The following is a 19,909-nucleotide window of genomic DNA, read 5'->3' on the forward strand; positions in this document are numbered from 1 at the left end:
GACAAATCCTGTTCTAGCTAAAACATGCGAAGAAGGTAATCCTTTTCTATCCGTAGGCCATTTTTGAAACGTGTCCAATCGACGGACACAATCACAATAGTCAGGTAAGAAGACCGGAAAATGGTAAGGTTTGAACTTGGAGTTCTCACTGGATTTCTCACTTGATTCTTGCTGTGGCGAAGTCATCCTTCTGGTGAGTGGCTATCCTCTTACAACCAATGTTTTATACCAACATGTCCATACGGCAATGTAAAGTGGTTGGGAAGCCGCACTCGCTTCTGGTACACGATTTGGTAGACTTTTTCTAAGGGTCGACTGACGATGTGGTGGGTGGGTAAACGTACAATTTTGTTGGCCTCATAGGTGGTCACTTTAAAGTGTTCATCCTCTCTAGACTGCAAGGTTTCTTTCAATACGTCAAAGTTCACCACTCGACTGGTACGATAATTCAGAGTCAATCCTTTCACTTTACACGTCGTGTGCACTTCTCCTTGTTTGTCCCGGTATTCGTAGCCGTAATGTTTTGGACCGCCACTGACGAAACTTAGAATCTTGTCGTCGGGTGCTTGTCTGTCCAGGCTCCTAAACGGTCTCCTTCGATGTCAGGGTGATGTTGACTCGGGTGATCGATGTAAATGCAACTGTCCGTGTCAAAGTACAGGACACGTTCCCCTAACAGTTCTAAAGCTTCGTACAATTTTAAGCGAGCATGAGCTGTCACGTAAGCCGCAATGATGACATTTCCAAAGGGGTCGTCTTGTACAAAGTCCAGATCTTCTTCGTAATTCACTAAGACAAATTCTCGTGAACGACATCCACGTGTTTCATGAATTTGGTTTTGTCGTGAATCATCTGGAAATAGCGGGAAGGTTCTGTCAAATATTCCGTCTTGGGTAAACACGGTCGTTGTGCCATTTTACCCCACAAGCAATTTAACATCACTTTGGCGAACGATCGCCTACCTTCGTTTTTCTCGATGTGATCTAAAGTGATGCCTTCTTGTGCCCAGTATTTCTCTTTGAATGTCTTTTGGCCTTCGGGAGTGTGACACCAGGACGGATAGCCACTGGCTTCTTGCTTCAGTTTCAAAAAGGCATCCACGTAGTCTGCGAAAATGCCTTTCTGCGTGGGGTCACCCTTGTGGTATTGTTGTGTCTTGGGAAAGTGGCAAATTTCGTACACTTCTAACAGTTGGTATCCCATGTCCAGAGCTTTGAACAATTCTACGCTGACCCAGGTTCCCGTCAAGGCGCGTTCTTCCTGGGTGTGCTGGCAAGGTTGATCTTGGTTGCACGTTTCGGCACAAGTACGGCACAAAGGAAACATCATTTTGCCTTGACAATGGTGAGGTAACACGGGATGGTATAGGTTCGTGGGGGGTAAAACTTTGCACTTGATCAAGCCTTCGTATTGTCGAATGTTTTTCAGGTCGATGTGTTCCGTGAACAATTGTGGGTGCCCTGCAGGAAAGCGACATTATTTGCACACGTAGGGATACAGCGAACACACGTCCAAGTATTTCATTTCTTCTCCTTTCTCTTCGTCGGCTTGGTACAGCAAACAGGTGGCATTGGTCCTTCCTCCGTACAAACTATCCCTCGGGTTCAGGGGGTCCATGAACTGGTAGCTTTCCAGGAGGCGTTTAAACTTGGGATCGGTTTTCAAACGGTGATCGTACTCGTGTTCCCACATTTCCATCACTTGGCATCCTTCCTGTTCTAACTTTAGGCGTCGCTGACAAGTGGCCTGGTACAAGTCTTCCATGGTTCGTTGTAAAAACTGATTTTTAGTGCCGCGGTCAGGGTAACAGACGGGGCATCCGTGAAATAAGCAACCGTTAAACTCGTACAGGATCTTGGGATTTTCTAAGTCCCAGCCATGACCGAATGCGTTCCGATGGTCTTTTCGCCCCCTCCGTTGCGGGCATGCTGAATCCATTTGTCTTCCTTGTCGCACAAGTAATGTAACCAGCGTAGGGCTTTGACCGAGTATTGACGTTTGATATAGTTGGTCGTTTGAGGACTGATGACAGCCACGGTGTTTTCAGGCATGAATCGTTGCCGGTAAACTAAGGAACACGCTTTGGCAATGGTGCAAGCTTCTTTCAAAGGATCGACCCCTCCGTGTTCCATGAACAGTTCTCGAAATTTTCCACAGCATCGCCGTAAAATGTCCACGTCGGAACGACAATACTTTAGCATTTCTTCCTGAAAGTCGAAAGGGTCTGAGGCGTGAGCCCGGTACCAAGCGTAAAAAGCTTCTCGTTGTTCGGTACGCATGTTGTCGGGGTCGTAACAGTGAGCTCCGGGCAAATGAGGTAGAACGACATGTTGATTGGCTTCCGTACTGAAAAAGTGAGGAAAGTACCCTTTAGCCATTTCTGTCATTCCAAACGTTTTAGGCATTCGACTCAAAGGCATGGCCAAGTAACTCATCGAACCTTTAAACTGCACTTGTCCCACTTGCATGAAAATGACTTGGCTCCGTTCAAAGTGACTTTAGGACGTTCGGTGCCATGTTCCGTATAGTACCTCAAAAGAAACTGTCCATCGTATCCGGAGAAATTGTGAGCCATCACCGTGGCATGACGATGACAATCTCCGTAACGTTCGATGTCCTCTTGGCTCCATGTCTTCTCGATGGGGTGTAAGACCCATCGAGCGAAATCGGCTAACGTGTTCGGTCCTCGAAAGATTTTTTCACGCCCTCCAGGAATCTTGCTGCATTGAGGGCAATAACTCAAGATAGGTTCTTGAATGCACTTTTCGCACGCTCGATGAGCCACGCAGAAATTAGGAATGTGAATGCCAGTCTCTTGCATGCATTCGAAATCGAAAAAGATGAAATTGCCTTTATTCTTGTGTCCATCTTCTTTCTCTGGTTGGTGTTAGTATTTTTGCACGTAGCATTCGTGTTACAAGTCCACGATGTGGTGACAAATGTGACATTTTTTCTTTCCTCGACATACGTGTGCCTTGGTACTGTTGGTACATAAGCCTTGTCCACACGTAGGGCACAATCTCAGCAGTTGACAAGCGCATTTATGCTGTCAACCTTGTGTTTTCAAATGTTGTTGGTAACAGGCAAGGCTGACAAACGTGCGCAGACAAGTTGAACAATGCACTGGTTCTTGCCCTTCGCCAAGACAGGGTGGAGAGGCCAGACATCCTGAGCATTTCGATCCACAATGCTTGTGTTGCTCTCGATTGTTATAGGCATAGTCACATTTCTCACAGTAATAACCGTATCTCAGGAATGCGGTGATACTGGTAATGGTATCGAAATGGTCATCGTGATGATAGACATGAATGTATTTTCCATCCTTAAAGTCTTTCCCTCGAAACAACAGAGGCCCACGCATTTCTTGAGGGTGCACTTTCAAGGTGCAGCGTGGAGCTAGGACATCTTGGAATGTTTGCATTTCAGGAATGCCACAGGGTGTGTCTTTGGACAGTCCGGCTTGTTGCAACAGGAGTTCTGCTTCACTTCGTTGTTTGGCTCGGTATGATTGTTGAATAGTTTTCCAGGCTTTCCATTCTGCCGTGTCGTTCTTGTTGGCGTAGGTTCGTCACACCACGATAGCCCTGGCTAAACACATCTGGTCTTGAGGGTTGTGAATTCGGACGAGACTTGTTTTGGTGCTGCGAAGCTCGTCCACGAATAACATCTTTTTGCGTCCAGTCCCTTGAGGAGGAGAGATGTGGGTTATGTCCAGTGTGGCTTTTCCATCGGTGATGTCAAACTGGTCATTGGATTGTTGTACGTGTTGAATTTTGTCCATGACTTTGGAAGCAGTCAATTCTGCAGGGCTGCTAAACTCGATCCAAACAGGGGATTTCAGACCGTCGTGCTGTATGGAAAGTCTCAAGCGATCGTCTTCTTTGGGTTGACATTGTCGCTTGAGTGTGGTGAGCAAAGAATCCCACATGTCGGTGATGAACCCTTCTGCTTTCTCTAATGGTACTTCGGACTTGAAATCTTTAAACTTCACCGTGTATTTGTAAGCCGTAGTTCTAAATTTTCTAGAGGAGCGCTTTTCCGTCTCTTGAATGGAATAGTACTTTTCAGGGTTGACTAAGGGTGGTGAACTTTGTTTAGAGGGTTTGGATTCTGGTTCACTCATGTCCTCTTCAAAATCACTGGCATGAATTTGTGCCAAGACTTCAGCCCTGGTACGAGGCGATAGATCACGTTTCTGCCTCTCACTTTCTTCTTCTTTCTTCTCATATGAATTGGATCGTTTCATCTTGATAGCAAAATGTCAAATGACTAAAGTTTAAACACCATGGACTAATTTATAGTCCTAGCAGACCAGCGTATATAAAAGGGTATTTGTCTTGTTCTTTCACTATTCATTTCACTCTCAAACCGAGTAGAACGATGGAAGAGACTACCCAGATCGAACGTTTCATCAGAGCTTTGCGAGGGGTCATTAGAAAATTTTCTTCAGACCAGCCGACGGACTACTCTCCTTCCTTGCGAGATAAAAATCAAGATACTTGCTATATCTGTCAGAAGAAAGGGCATTGGTCTTCAGAGTGTCCAGACCGTCAAAAAAGCAAAACAGGGGTTAAAAGAGACAAAAGTCAAGATACCTGTTATTATTGTCAAGAAAAAGGACATTGGTCTCCAGATTGCCCAAAAAAGAAACAAGAGGAGACAGAAGAAGAAGAAAGGGATTATGGAGAGGAAGATGAAGAAGAAGAGAAAGAAAGTAGACAGGTGAAGAAAAAGAAACAGGAGAAGAAAAGAAGATGGGAAGAAAGTGAAGAGGAAGAAGAGAAAAAGACTGTGACAGTGAAAAAAATGAAAAAACTGAGAGAGTAAACAAAGAGACAGAAGAAGTCTTATGAACTTTTTTAAAGTGATTTGTTGTGAATTGTGAATTGGTTTGTAAATATTTATAAAAGAATAAATTAGGTATAAAAAGGTAAGTGTCTTTGGGTTTTGATTTTAAAATAAGAAGCTACACTCACGCGCTCATATACACAGACACGTACTATAGGGGGTAAAATGGTTTTTTTTTTAGTTTGAATGGATGTTGGCAATTGAAAGTCTATCTCTTTTCGAGAGACGTGGGTGGCCCTGAAAAGGGCCTTTTTTGGTGTAGGGGTGAGTTTAAGCAATCAACTTTAACTGTCTTAAGCCTTTGCCACGGCCAAGGCCTACTTCTGGACTGCGTACTGTTGATGATGATGATGATTTGGTTGAAATCACTAAGGGTGGCACGATAGGCTTAGTCACAGGGTTGGAGTGTTTAGCTCGGGAAGGTCGTATTCTCTTCGGTCGTAATAAAGAAGTCTGATACATTTGTTTTAGACTTCTTAACTCCGCTAAAATGTCTAACAGTACCGTGACCGTTTAATTTTCACACCCTTGTTTCTTTGCTGCTGCTTCTTCTTATTGTTGTTTTCTTCTTTCCTCTTCTTCTTGCTGTTGTTGCTGTAGGAGAAAAGCTTGTTCCGCTTCCTTTTGCTGTTGTATAAATTTCTCCAATTCTTCTTTCTGTCTCTGTCTAAAATTCTCCACGTGCGGTAATGAAGAAGGTGACGAAGGTTCCGGAACAAATTCTTGCGAGGTAAGAAAATCCACAAAATCCCAATTCACCTCTTCTGAAAGTAAGTCCGGGTTCCCTTGGGTGGTCTCCACTGCTGGTGCACCCCAACTGATCGTTTTCTGAGTTTCCGTCATGTTGAATAACTGTCGCATGAATTGACTGCGCACAGGCGCTAGCGAATCTATATAGACCACGTGACGTCACAGACTGCTCTCATCGGATTGAATGCGGGCTGACTGAATTTGTAACGCGTGTTTGGATTGGTCAACAAACTCAATCCGTTTCAATCCTTCCACTCCCTATAAATAAGTGCAGTTCACTGCATTCCTTCACTTGTTCTCGGCGCCTCAACATGTGGACCGACGTCCAATCTTCAACCCTTGTATCTTCTATGATGTTCCGGACGGACATACCGATGTATGTCCGATCCAAGTGAACAGTTGTCCACAGGACAGACACCAGTCTGTGGATGCGAAGAGTCTATGTGGAGCGTCAAGGATGCCTCAAAAGAATCCTGATTTACTGTCCTGCAGTCAGGCGCAGCCTAAGGACAAGAAGAAGACCAATGCAGTGCCCTTTATGTTAATATATCTTAATATTAACATAAAACCCAAAGGCCCTTTTCAGGGCCACCCACATCTCTCGAAAAGAGATAGACTTTCAATTGCCTACCCCTTTTTATATTTTTTTTAATTTAAAAAAAAAATAGAGACTCCACCCTGTTTCAATTTTTTCGCCTGTTCCATTTCCATAGACCCATCAGGTCGGGGCCATATTAAAATAGGGTCCCGACCCTGTTCCATTTTCCCTTGACGCTAGACAGTCCCACGATTTATTCCCATATTAAATTTCCCTTGACGCTAGATTGTCCCACGATTTTTTCCCATGTTAAATTTCCATTGACGCTAGATTGTCCCACGGCTTTTTGTAATGCTAATCCCATTGACGCTAGAGGTTGAAAAATATCATATACAAAACACATATTTCCCTATAAGTAGGTGGAAGAATTAAGATATATTGCTTACATGTTACTGACCTTCACTCAACAATCCATATATCCCTGCTGTACATAGAATATTGAAACAGAAAGCAAACAACAAAAGTAATATAATTTTTTTTTTAAATCGCACATACAAAAATCTAAGTTAAAAATAATATCTAACACATTAGACTAATGAGAGGGACAGCTATCTATAATAAAAAAAAATCCAATAAAGTTATCTACATGTGCATTGCAACATGCATTTCAATTAATTTGCCGGCATCAAGTGACTTTCTAAAAAGAGGTGAAACATTTGGTAAACAAACAAAAAAATGTTACTGTATGTTTAAAAACTAGACAGATTGCTGTTATGGACAGAATATTTCCTGTCCCAAAAGTCTAAAACATTGTAAAGGATGAAACATTACTAATAATGGCATCACGCTCTAATCAGGATTTTTCTATATGACATAAATATGCTTATCCAATTCTGTTTGTCACGCTCAATTGACATGTATTGGTCTTGTTTACAAGGTTTAAGCAAAAATATCCCCAGACAAAAAAGGTATACAAATAATTCAAAAATAAGGTCGAATACTAAAAATCACACCGCGTAACCACGCGAAGTAATTAAATATCCAGTCTGGTTTTGTCCGACTCATTAGATGTTTCAGATAAGTTGCTTAAAGCTATAGTGTGACAGCGAGAGCCCAAAACCAAAGCCGTTCTCAATGGGTGGAGATGCGAATAGGAGTGCAATATATGCAACGGTTACGAACATATAATACAGAACCATAAATAATTAAACCCATACAATTAACTACTGGTGATGTTATTGTTTTACGAGTAACAATTGTATTGCTTCTGATAGATCAGGAGAGATAAATTCATCATTGCAAAAAGCACATAAAAGAATTTTCTTTGATTTTTTTCTTCTTCTTCCTAGAATGGGTTGACATAGGGCTAAACAACAGTGAGGTTCCAATTATTACTCGAGATCTAAAATTTATACACAACACCTAATATGACCAAGGATGGTCTACTCGCTTTATCTTTTTCTTCTATGACTGTGCAAGTGTTATCTTACATAGTAATAATTCTTTATTTGTGCATGAATTGATTTCACTATCTACCTATGTTATTAAGAGGATTAAGTAAGATTCAGATTGTTTCATAAACCAAAACGGTATCCACAACTGTAAACTGTCAACATGGTTTTTACTTATAGGACTACTGAAGCATCAAGCTAATTTCAAATGAAATCATGAGTACTTTTTTATTATGGCAAATAAGCTATTAAACTATATATACATTATCTCATGTCCATGTACATAAAATTTGAAGAAAGAGTTATCTCTTTTCAAATATAACCCATCGTTACAAGCACTTAACATTTCCTGGAGTGGGAGTAAACGATAGTATGTTAAATGAACTTTTTTGTTAGGATTGGTGGATGTAGGAAACAGTTCTATCCATTAGTCCATGAAGAAAAAAAATGTAAGACAATGTATGAAAGTAGCATGCTCCTGTGTTTTAAAGTGTAAATGTCATTGTATTTAGAAAACTGTGACTTTTATCGTTTCTTACAATTTGCGTATAATTTATATATGTACTATAATAATACACAATACATGTATAGGACATATAAGATTTACAGGTAAATTGTAAATAAGGATATGAAATTCAGAACATGTTATCTTGAACCTAATTTGAGGAATTTCAACCCCATGAAACGCACAAAGTAATAGTAGACACCTATCTTTCCCTCATTAAGACAGCATTGGACTAGCCCACAACGGATTGAAATCTGGTAATAGAATGGTTATGATATTATAAATCCATCCAAGGTGCGGCTGACCTGCAAATGCGAAAGGTAATTCATCATACTGTTTGTAAAAGAATTACCGAGAATTGTTCTTCACTAAAGAACAAGCAGACATAAAGAACTTCTGTTAATTTATATTTTCTGATTACAACACATAAAAGCAATAAAAATTTTAAAAACCAAGAATCGAGGTATTAATATCATTCAAAGTGTTACCTACATACCTTTATGTCATAGTTTATCGTTCTGTGTGTGAAAATCAACAAAATAAAACGAATAAACTTTCGCAATTAAAATATCCCTGTAACTAGGTTGAATCTATACTTCAAAACTAAAACGTATAAAGGAAAGAATGGATAAGTGGGTCTTACAATACCTAATGAAGGTTACTGCCCACTTGTACAAGCTGAGTCAAAGTGACCATGGCATGCATATATAAAATGACAGTATTTTTATTGAGTACAGCTGGACATGACTGGATTGAATACATGTATCCAAACACATGACGATCTCAGGGTTCTGAGTGGTCATTCATAGAGAGGTTTCAACTTAAATACAATGAGATTTACACCGATAAATAAAGGACAATGTCATAATATGCTAATAACAGCCAGTAAGTTTGATTTATTTAAATGCAATTGGACCTGAGTGTGCTGAACATGTAATGGGAAAACATACGTTGAATTCACAGGATAGTTCATGAGGGTGAGAACAATCGTTTGGTGGTAAAATGTTGCCCATTCGTGGACAATGACTAAAACATAAAACTCTGCATAGGAAATAAACGATAATTAAATATACATTAAATGCATTGATTTGGACAAGGACTTGTGTTGCTTGTCTTGGACAAAACATAATTAATTCACAGTGCTATATTTGTAAGGCTACAAAAGGGCACCATTTAGCAACATCTCAAACTTTCTGCGTGATTATCAGAACATCGTACGTGGTTTAGAGATAAAGCATTAGTTGCACTCAACCAAGTAACTCAATAAATAGATGTAATCCATAAAAAATGCCTCAAATTGATAAGAATTTAACTTCGTCTAAGCAGCACACAAATCGTTAACAAATGAAGCAACATTGTCATAAAAGATGCTGTCCAATTCACACTGTTTATCCACTATGAGCATTTCATGCATTAAATTAATGCTTGGCATTCATAATTCATAATTTAAAAATCGGGCGATCTAAAGTTAAGTTTTTAATGAGACTGTATGAACAAACGTGCGCTCAAGACCACCATGTTGTACTGCTTCTACTAACGTATACCTCAAATTTAAGCGTAGTGAAAATCATTCGTAAAAAAGGGCTGCCACCATTTTGAAGCTTCGCAAGTTCCGTTTGAAAACCGATCCCTTCTATTTAGGCATTATTGGATTGCGAACTGCAAGCAAGATTTACTTACCTCAGAAACTGAAGGACTTTGGTTTAGTAATGTTTGTCTTTAGGAGTGAAGATTTGACAACGGAAGTGCTCCAATAAGCATCAGCAATTTTATGCTTTGCAAAAACACATATAAACACTTTTTAAAAGAATTGAGCTTTGTTTAAAATTACCTCCACGAGATGTATTAGACTAACTTAAGTAAGCCATGAAAATTAACAAAGTAAAGGACCATTTGTATATAAATAATTTGTAGCTCTTAACATACAGAAGTGATCTCCGAGATAGTCGGTGTAGGAATAATATAAAAACTGGATAGTAAATCGTTTATTTAGCTACTATGACGTAAAGTGCATTTTCAAATAGTGGATTTGCTCGTACCAGGCCCGCATATGTGCGGTAGACACATACGGGATAGGAACCAGGCTATAAATAGATGTGGGAAAAGGTTACAACCGTAGTTGACGTTAAATTAATTTAAAGGAAATAGATAAAATTGCTGTATTCAAAGTTCAATAAAATTATAAAACAAAACCGCTCAGAACACACCGAGAAAAAAGACACATTTTGACAGCAGACTACTGTTAGAAAAGGAAGGTATACCGCAAGGATAGTTAGACTTTCTTGAATAATTCCTTTTTTTAATAAAAAAAAACAAATAAGGTGCAAGGACCTTAACAGTCTTATTCGGTCTGAGAGAATGAGATGAACATAATTCATTGTTTTGGGGTTTTTGGTAGTTTTAACGGCACATTTACCACATTTTTGGCTATATAATATCCAGGAACCGAGAGCTAAGTGCCGGTCCCAAGGACACACCGAGGCAGTCGACCCGGGCTGGCCTGGATGGACACTCGTGACCTCTGGATTACGAGACTGACGCCCTACCAGCTGAGATCCTTAGGCTCCTTGATTTATGTGCCTCTTTCCATCCATTCATGAGACAATGAACATCATTTTTAGAAGATTGTTTGAATATGTATGTGTACGTTTATGTATATATGTATGTATGTGAAGGGTTTAGAGGCAAAAAACTCAAAAGAGAAATAAAAAAACTAACAAAGCAGAGATAATGACACAAACGGAGTCAAATCCTTAAAACTGCAAGATTAAAAATTGTTTAAAAAAGGTCAGTTGGAACACCATCATAGGAGGCTTCCTACGGCAAACAGTTGCCTTCACTGGTCGCCTCATGTGACATGCCTGAGAGCCCATTGTGCTTATTTTACATTACGATCCCGCAGGTGAAAAGGATGATTGCAGAAAAGATGCAAAGTTCAAATTAAGCTCATGAAGCAGGGAAGTTGTCGTTTTTGAAACAGAAGAAGGATTGATACAAGCAAATCAAGACCTTTTCCTATTTTCCTACTGTGATTCTTAATTTTTAACAATTAAATTAACACATACTTCAGTAAATATTGTATAAACTAATTATGGAGTTGGAATTACACATTTACAAGAGTACATGTTTCAAAGCTATTCCACATATTATTTATATACATAAAGCACGGGGTAAGCTTGCAAATTATACATCTACGGCAAAAGCTTAGTTTTCGCCGCACGTTTTCAAGAGAACTGAAGCCTATCTTATATATATTCAATTTTTTCTGATCAAAGCAACACTATCATTTATTACGAATCTATGGTCTTAAAATAAGTAAAAGAAAAGAGAAAAGCTGCAAGCTTTGCGAAGTTCAACAAATTTATTTCCCTACAAAACAAAGTTAAAATGCAAACAAAACAAACTTACGGTATAGCGATTTAAATCCAAAATAATCCTAGAATTACTAACGCAAGTATTAATAAATAAACTTCAGGAGAATCTTTAGTGAAATTTCAATTTTTTCTAACGCTGAAGGTGTTGATGTGACTGTAGTGACCGGTAGTCTCAAATGTACTAATGTACCAATGGCCTCAATTGTACTGATATTCCAACCGTCTTTTGTTTAATCACATTAATATAGTCCAAAGTAACCTTGTCTGAATTTCTGTATAATTCCAAGTTCATGTCTCTTTCCAAGAATATTACAGAGCACCTTGTATTTCCAGTGAATAATAAATAATTTCACCCAAATCAAAATCTGAATACATCAATATAAATGATTTCAGCTCAAAAGTTATCGCAGGAGTAAATAATTTTTCCATTAAACAAGATTATACAAAAAAGCTAAGACACAAAAGAATAATCACAATGAGGGCCAAAAGTATGTGTTTAGATAGGTACATGGAGCGGTTGCCCCATCTTTGTATCGTTATCATCCTCAAATATCATCATCATCATCATCATCATCATCAAAATTGCATATGAAAACGCATTGCATATGAAAACGCAGCAACTGAGCAAAGACACTTGAGGAATGTCAGCATACGTGCAAAGACAAAATACATGCGACACATTTGAAAACACTGTTTTGAATTAACCACTTTTACACTAATATAACAATATTGTTACTTGCAACATTATTGTGAAATATAGCTTATAAAATGCGACATCTAATCGAGAAATAAATACAAAGTGTATGTCGAGTGTTATGTGTGTATGTGTGTGTGAGTCTGGTTTATTTTGTTGCTTGTTTGTTTTTGTTTGGGGTTTTTATGCATATAAAACTAGTGACGAATGACGAACAAAGGTTTATCCTTCGTATTCATGTCATTGGTAATATCTATAATACAGTCACAGTAACATTAGCGATCAATGCATGAACAAAATTTCCAGTGTAAATCGTTGACAAGCTTGATACCAAAGATTAAAATAAATGAAAAGTGACTTGCTTGACTCGATCCAACAAAAATAGAGGAATGAAGAAATATCCACGCAACGATTATAAATGGTGTTATGTTCACTTAACAATGAAAGAATTATAACTATATCTAGACTTTCTGAGTAATCTCATAAATGCCTTTTTAAACCTCCAAGCGTATTCAGCTTCTAACCATTTTTAAGTCAATTCGCAATATTACAGCGCCTATAACTTGCTATCTAGACTTTCATCCTCCTCGGGAACAGTGAGATCAGGCAACACTCTCGGCATCATTCGGGGCGGTTCGTGATCTGGGTCACAGCGATACTTGGTGAAATCTGTCATACCTTCTGATCTTAGGTAGTCTTCATCAAGAAGACACTTACCATTCAATCTTGAAAAAAATTGAATTAATACGAGTAGACGGACATTTGGATATCATTCGCTGTAACGTAAATTCCAACTGATTTTATTTGCAAGAGGCATTTTTTTCCCGTGATACTTGAACAAAGTTTAAATAAAGCCGATGTACCAAATATATACATTCTTATCAAGAAATTCTAAATTCAGTGTATGTATGTATGTATGTATGTATGTATGTATGTATGTGTGTGTGTGTGTGTATGTATGTATGTATGTATGTGTGTATGTGGGCGTGAATGCATGCCAGTCAATAGTGGCTATATGGCGATATTAAAGGTAATGTTCTAAAACAAAATGTTATGCAGAAGAAAAGAAAAACAATTAAGAAGAAAATCCCGACCAAATAAATATGAACATGACTGACTACAAAATAAAAAGGTATATACTTTAACAGTTTGTAAAAGATAAATAAAATAAAAGATAAAGGTACAAAATTTAAACTCCTTACAATATGGGGTCAAACAAATTTATCCTGGCATTTCAAGTTAACAACATAAAAAGTTGCAGAAAGAGCAGATGGTTGCGATGAAAACGCATATTTAACAGAACAAAAGCATGAATGATATACAAAAAAATCAGTTAACTTACTTATCAGTTTTCTCTTCAACCATTTTCAAAACAGCATCTGCAAAAATCTTTGGCTTGCGAAGAACCCTGTCAGGGATATTGTTTACATCCGTAACATGTGATTTTATTGCTGTGGTAGGCCAAAGGGAGGTAATTGTTACACCTGCAATATAAATTGTAAATACATCAAATCCAATGCGCTAAGGGGCCAAAAAGCATATCTGGCAATGAAATATATAGTCAAAAATATTGGAGCTTCTGTGCCATCGTAATATCCTGTGTGCTAATTATACCAAAGGGAGTGTCATCACCAATAATTTCAAGATAAAATGTCCCAAAACCTGTTGGAACAGAAATAACATTTTCGTCCTTGCGGATTTTTAAAGCGAATGGTGTTCTTTTTTGTCAGAAGAAAATAACAACAAAACCCACTAATAATGTATAGAACTGACTTATTGTCACAGACATAACAAGCATGTTAAATATATAAAATTGAATTTTATGGACATTGCCAGTAAAGCTGGCAAAACTCAATTCTATATGATAAAAAATTATACACATCCTCAAATTCTAGACTAATTCTTTTTATCCTTCTTGACTTTGACAACGCATAATTATAATTACTATTCCCGAGTAAGTTTTTATAGGAGTAAAAACATTAAGCCACTTTGATCATCAAGGGAAGATTCTGACGTAAAACATTTTACTTTATGCAAGTCCGTGATTAAGTCAATTTTCCAAGAGAACTAATTTTGATAATTCACTGGAGTGAATCATCAACGATACTTTTTCTCTGCAATCAGTAGACATTACAACATCACTGACGAATAAATCTGAACCGCTAATTTGCCAACTGATTGGCATGGTGGAAACATTGCCAAGTCACGCAGCAATGACAGTCTATTTGATCTTTCTGTTTCTTTACTTTTTGGGGTATGTGTGTTTCGACCATGAATTAGGAAACAGAATTATGTCACTACTATTAAATTATGTGCGAATATACTTTAAAAAAAATATGAGAACAAAAGGTTAGATGGCTGATATTATACCGTAAGAAATCTCCTATTCAAAATTGGTTGTACACACTTGCCAAACCGTCAAGGAATAAAATAAACAGAAAATTGTGCTTGTTTCGAGTGAATAATAGGTTCATTATATCTTGTTGTTGTTGTTGTTCTAGGATTTAACGCCATTTTTCAGCACAAGATAGACTATACATGGCGGCCAGTATAATTGGTGGAGGAAGAACCCTGGAAAACCCAGGGAAGAACCACCGACCCACGAGAAGCTACTGGCAGGCTTTTCCCACGTACCCACGCTAGCCGAGCCTTGACCTCGAACCCACGCAGACAGAGGTGAGATGGCAGTGATCCGGAACGGTGAGCGCTTTAGACCACTCGGCCACTCGGAGCCCCCATTATATCTTGTGGATGAAAGTTGGAGTTTTCACTCTTAGCATAGACATTGATGCAAGTTTTTCACCCACTCGATTCAATATACCCGTTCCTTAACTCAATATAACCAAAAGATTCTAACTGTTGTGTTGGGTTTTTTTTGTATCCAAATTTCGATTTATCATACGTGGGGAATTCGAAACATTCTGAATAGTTTGTTATAACTTCTGGTTTTTAAAAAAAATGGCAATGAATGTATTGCCGATCCATAGATAAAATTACGTTCTTTAAAATGTTATGCACTCCAGACATCTGTATATTAGTGTGACGTAACGGATACAGATTACGGATGTCATTCTCTGCCATATAATACAACTCTGAGGTGTTTCGTCCTTTTCTTAAAAGATGGTCGTGAATCCATGGATGATGATGATCCATGTTCTGTAAGACCGCTGTCTGTGATTGGTGAGCGGAAGGTGGCGCTGTGAAGGATGGCGTTGATGAAGATGCTCGATACACAGTGGACGATATTTTTGTTATCACTGAAAATATTCGTTAGCTGTTTTAATATACTGAAAAAGGTTTGCGCAAGATGTGCCCCGCATTTGTTGACGTGAAATCAGATAAAGACTCGGGTTGAAATCACCAAAAACTACTCATTCATTACGAAATGACTGACGAGAAATGTTTGTCACAGGTAATAAAACATGAATTTACTTTATCTGAACCTACTCAAGGGAAAATAATAAAGTCTGGATCGAAGAAAACGGAGGGAAACAACAAACTACTCGATGTAGTCGAACTGTCAAGAGATTTGTATGTGCATTATTTTTAATGCAAAAGGTTCTGGCGTCAAGGTACCTGTGTCTGACTCTGCTAGTGTCACTGGGTAATTCTGAGTCTCCAAAGGTTTGCCAACAGTTGTGGAATACTACCGAACCATCCGTCCGTGCACCGGTACCTGTGGCGTCCATTTACTGTATGACAACGAACCGGCGCATAACTGAGGTATCCATCTACTTCACTACAACGAACCGGCACATAAGAGTTTCGAAAGACTAACTGAAGTAGAAAAGCGTCCAAACTTTGCCACATCCTCCATGCTACCCTTTTTCATCTCCAAGTGTGTTTTGGCTAAATACCGTTACCAATGATTTGCTGAGGGGTAGCTTATCCGAAAGCCGCCGTACCTTTTGGAAGAGTAATTTTCCAATGTGTAAACAACACAAGAAAAACTAAAATATGGAATTTAATAACTGAATAATCAGACTGAGAAAGTGTGTAGAGGTGACAGGTGTATGGGGAGTAGTTCCGGGAATTGCAATTACGTACTGTTCACTACCAAAGAACTTCGTTGTACATAGCAATAATGTTCAGAAGTTTTTATATACCCTTGATTGCAATGTGGCTGCTGTTATGCCTGTGCATATTTTCCAGAAACAAAATAATTTTGTGATCAGATCTGCGTTTTAAACATATTTTAATAACGAGTTGGGACGTTTCTTTTAACTAGATTATATTTATTAGCATAAGATAAAGCAAATACGAATAAGCATAATATTTCTTATTTATTAATTGAAAACTGTACAACTTACCTGTGCCTTTTATTTCATGTGACAATCCCATCGTCAGAATTGATAAGCCGACTTTGGAGACGGAGTATGGCACTTTTCCTTTGAAAAATCTGATGAAGATAGTTAAAACCTCAAAATGCACACTGTTGTCACCTGCAATTTTGTTCTAAATAAGACACTTTCAAATTTATAAATCAGAATGTTTGCTTATCCATAATACACTGTACTCAATTAGCATTTATTAAATGGCAAAATAGCATAGTTGTGATTAATTTTGTCTGCGGATTTACAAACATATAACCGATTTTCTTGGTCATTGTTCCTAACACTTTTTAATTATACAATGTTGAGATCTTATACCAACACCATAAATAATGCTTATGATTTACACAACGTCAATATCTTATACCAAAACCTTAAATAATGCTTATGATTTACACAACGTCGAGATGTTAAATCAACACCTTAAATAATGCTTATGATTTACACAACGTCGATATGTTATACCATCACCATAAATAATGCTTATGATTTACACAACGTCGATATGTTATACCGACACCTTAAATAATACTTATGATTTACACAAATTCGATATGTTATACCAACACCTTAAATAAAGCTTTTGATTTACACAACGTCGATATGTTATACCATCACCATAAATAATGCTTATGATTTACACAACGTCGATAGGTTATACCAACACCTTAAATAATGCTTTTGATTTTCACAACGTCGATATGTTATACCAACACCAAAAATAATGCTTATGATTTACACAACGTCGATAGGTTATACCAACACCTTAAATAATGCTTTTGATTTACACAACGTCGATAGGTTATACCAACACCTTAAATAATGCTTTTGATTTACACACCGTCGAGATGTTAAATCAACACCTTAAATAATGTTTATGATTTACACAACGTCGATATGTTATACCAACACCATAAATAATGCTTATGATTTACACAACGTCGATAGGTTATACCAACACCTTAAATAATGCTTTTGATTTACACAACGTCGATATGTTATACCAACACCTTAAATAATGCTTATGATTTTCACAACGTCGATATGTTATACCAACACCAAAAATAATGCTTATGATTTACACAACGTCGATATGTTAATACCAACACCTTAAATAATGCTTTTGATTTACACACCGTCGAGATGTTAAATCAACACCTTAAATAATGTTTATGATTTACACAACGTCGATATGTTATACCAACACCATAAATAATACTTATGATTTACACAACGTCGATAGGTTATACCAACACCTTAAATAATGCTTTTGATTTACACAACGCCGATAGGTTTTACCAACACCTTAAATAATGCTTATGATTTTCACAACGTCGATATGTTATACCAACACCAAAAATGATGCTTATGATTTACACAACGTCGATATGTTAATACCAACACCTTAAATAATGCTTTTGATTTACACCTCGTCGAGATGTTATACCAACATCTTAAATAATGCTTATGATTTACACAACGTCGAGATGATATTTTACCAACACCATAAATAATAATACCTGCTATATATTGGCGGTGACACCAGAACGATCCGTCCGCTTTTCCTATTAAGAAAGTGTGGTAACACTTCCTGTATCATTATGTATGCCCCTCTGATGTTGACTTCGTTCATCATTTCGAACCGTTTTAGCGGTGTCTCCCGCAAAGGTTTCCACGTGATAGCACCGGCATTATAAATAGCAACATCAAGTTGGCCAAACCTGTAAAGAGAATGAGAAACAATGAGACACTAAAACAGAATTTTCATACAAGATATTTTGTTTCTTAAAAACGCTTCCCCTTTTGTCAGTGATCATTTTTGGGGTAACAGTAAAACCTGTTAAACAATATATGACAGTGATAAAAGATAATAATGGTATACCATGTTATATTTATGTAATCAATACAACGAAAACTGTCTGGCTCTAACCATCACTGAAATATGCTGCCTGCAGATTGAATTACCTCGAGATTCTAATCATGGTTGCGTAATTATTCCTTTAAAGCACGTGATGAGATACGTTAATGATCCATCCACATTTACAATGGACGACGATCTACCGACAGCAGTAGAAACAAGGCAGAGTTCAGTCGATCGACCTCAGAAATTCGAAATTAAGCCAAACTCGAAAATAAGGACACCTCAGAAATAACTCGCCCATTTCCTGCGGCATTTTGTTTTAGAAAGTAACGTAGCTTCGAAAATCCGCTGCCTAATATATTTAATAGCGTCTAACTTAAGATCTGAATATAAACACAGGTTGGTATAACTCAGTTCATGATTTTGACGCAGACAGACATTAAAGGTGGGGAAAATGGTTAGACGGTAGGAGAACGAGAAGAGAAGTAATCCAAATTCATATCGGATAAGTCAACAGTTCGTGGCTTGTGTGTATGGTAATGTGAGTGCATTGTATGGCACAACAACACAAAATGGTTATATGGTGCTGAGGCAATTAGGTCATAGTGTCCTGCCTAAGTAGTGAAGGGGGCCACCCTAGGGACAATGGGAATTAGCATTACAGACCCCCCCCCCGGGCCACTCTAGGGACAATGGAAATTTAACATGGAGAAAAACCCTGGGCCACTCTAGGAACAATGGAAATTTAACATGGGGAATAGAGTTTGGGCTTGTCTAGGGACAAGGGGAATTGAACATGGGGAATAGAGTTTGGGCTTGTCTAAGGACAAGGGGAATTGAACATGGGGAATAGAGTTTGGGCTTGTTTAGGGACAAGGGGAATTTAACATGGGATTTTTTTTTTTTTAAAAATTTTAAAAAAGGGTAGGCAATCGAAAGTCATTCTCTTTTCGAGACCTATGAGTGGCCCTGAAAAGGGCCTTTGGGTTTATGTTAATGTATCCATTAACATAAAGGGCACCGCATTGGTCTTCTTCTTGTCCTTAGGCTGCGTCTCACTGTTGGACCGTAAATCAGCACTCTTTTGAGGCATCCTTGTCTTTCTACGTAGATCCTACGTATCCACAGACTGGTGTCTGTCCTGTGAACAACGGTCCACTTGGATCGGACATACATTAGCATGTCCGTCCTAAACATCATTGAAGACACAAGGGTGAATGATTCAACTGTGGTCCACATCTTGAGGCGACGAGAACAGGTGAATCAATGCAGTGAACTGCGCTTATTTATAGGTAGAGGAAGGATTGAAACGGATTGAGTTCATTCACCAATCCAAAAGCGCGTTACAAAATTCAGTCACCCCGCATCCAATCCGAAGAGAACGGTCTGTGACGTCACGTGGTCTATATAGATTCGCTAGCGCCTGTGTGTAGTCAATCTATGCGACAGTGATTCAACATGACGGAAACTCAGAAAACGATCCACTGGGGTGCACCAGCAGTGGAGACCGCCCAAGGGAACCCGGACTTACTTTCAGAAGAGGTAAATTGGGATTTT

General features: G+C 38.2%; 1 protein-coding gene across 6 annotated transcripts in view; it reads right to left on the minus strand.

Annotated features, from left to right (window-relative positions):
- Positions 1–6,697: 6,697 nt before the first annotated feature.
- LOC149782784 (hydroxysteroid dehydrogenase-like protein 2) overlaps positions 6,698–19,909 on the minus strand; it is a 41,200-nt gene continuing 27,988 nt past the window's right edge. For all 6 annotated transcript variants that reach the window (XM_089934292.1, XM_089934291.1, XM_089934293.1 and 3 more), the window contains exons 3-6: positions 18,012–18,212; positions 16,471–16,559; positions 13,503–13,644; positions 6,698–12,885 (exon numbers count right to left, since the gene is read on the minus strand). In XM_089934292.1, coding sequence (XP_089790418.1) covers positions 12,717–12,885; positions 13,503–13,644; positions 16,471–16,559; positions 18,012–18,212 — 601 coding nt within the window. In that variant the 3' untranslated portion in view covers positions 6,698–12,716. The remainder of the gene's footprint in view (positions 12,886–13,502; positions 13,645–16,470; positions 16,560–18,011; positions 18,213–19,909) is intronic.

This window comes from Sinohyriopsis cumingii, chromosome 15 (assembly GCF_028554795.1).
Source record: "Sinohyriopsis cumingii isolate HCF-2022 chromosome 15, ASM2855479v2, whole genome shotgun sequence".
Taxonomy (NCBI): Eukaryota; Metazoa; Mollusca; class Bivalvia; order Unionida; family Unionidae; genus Sinohyriopsis; species Sinohyriopsis cumingii.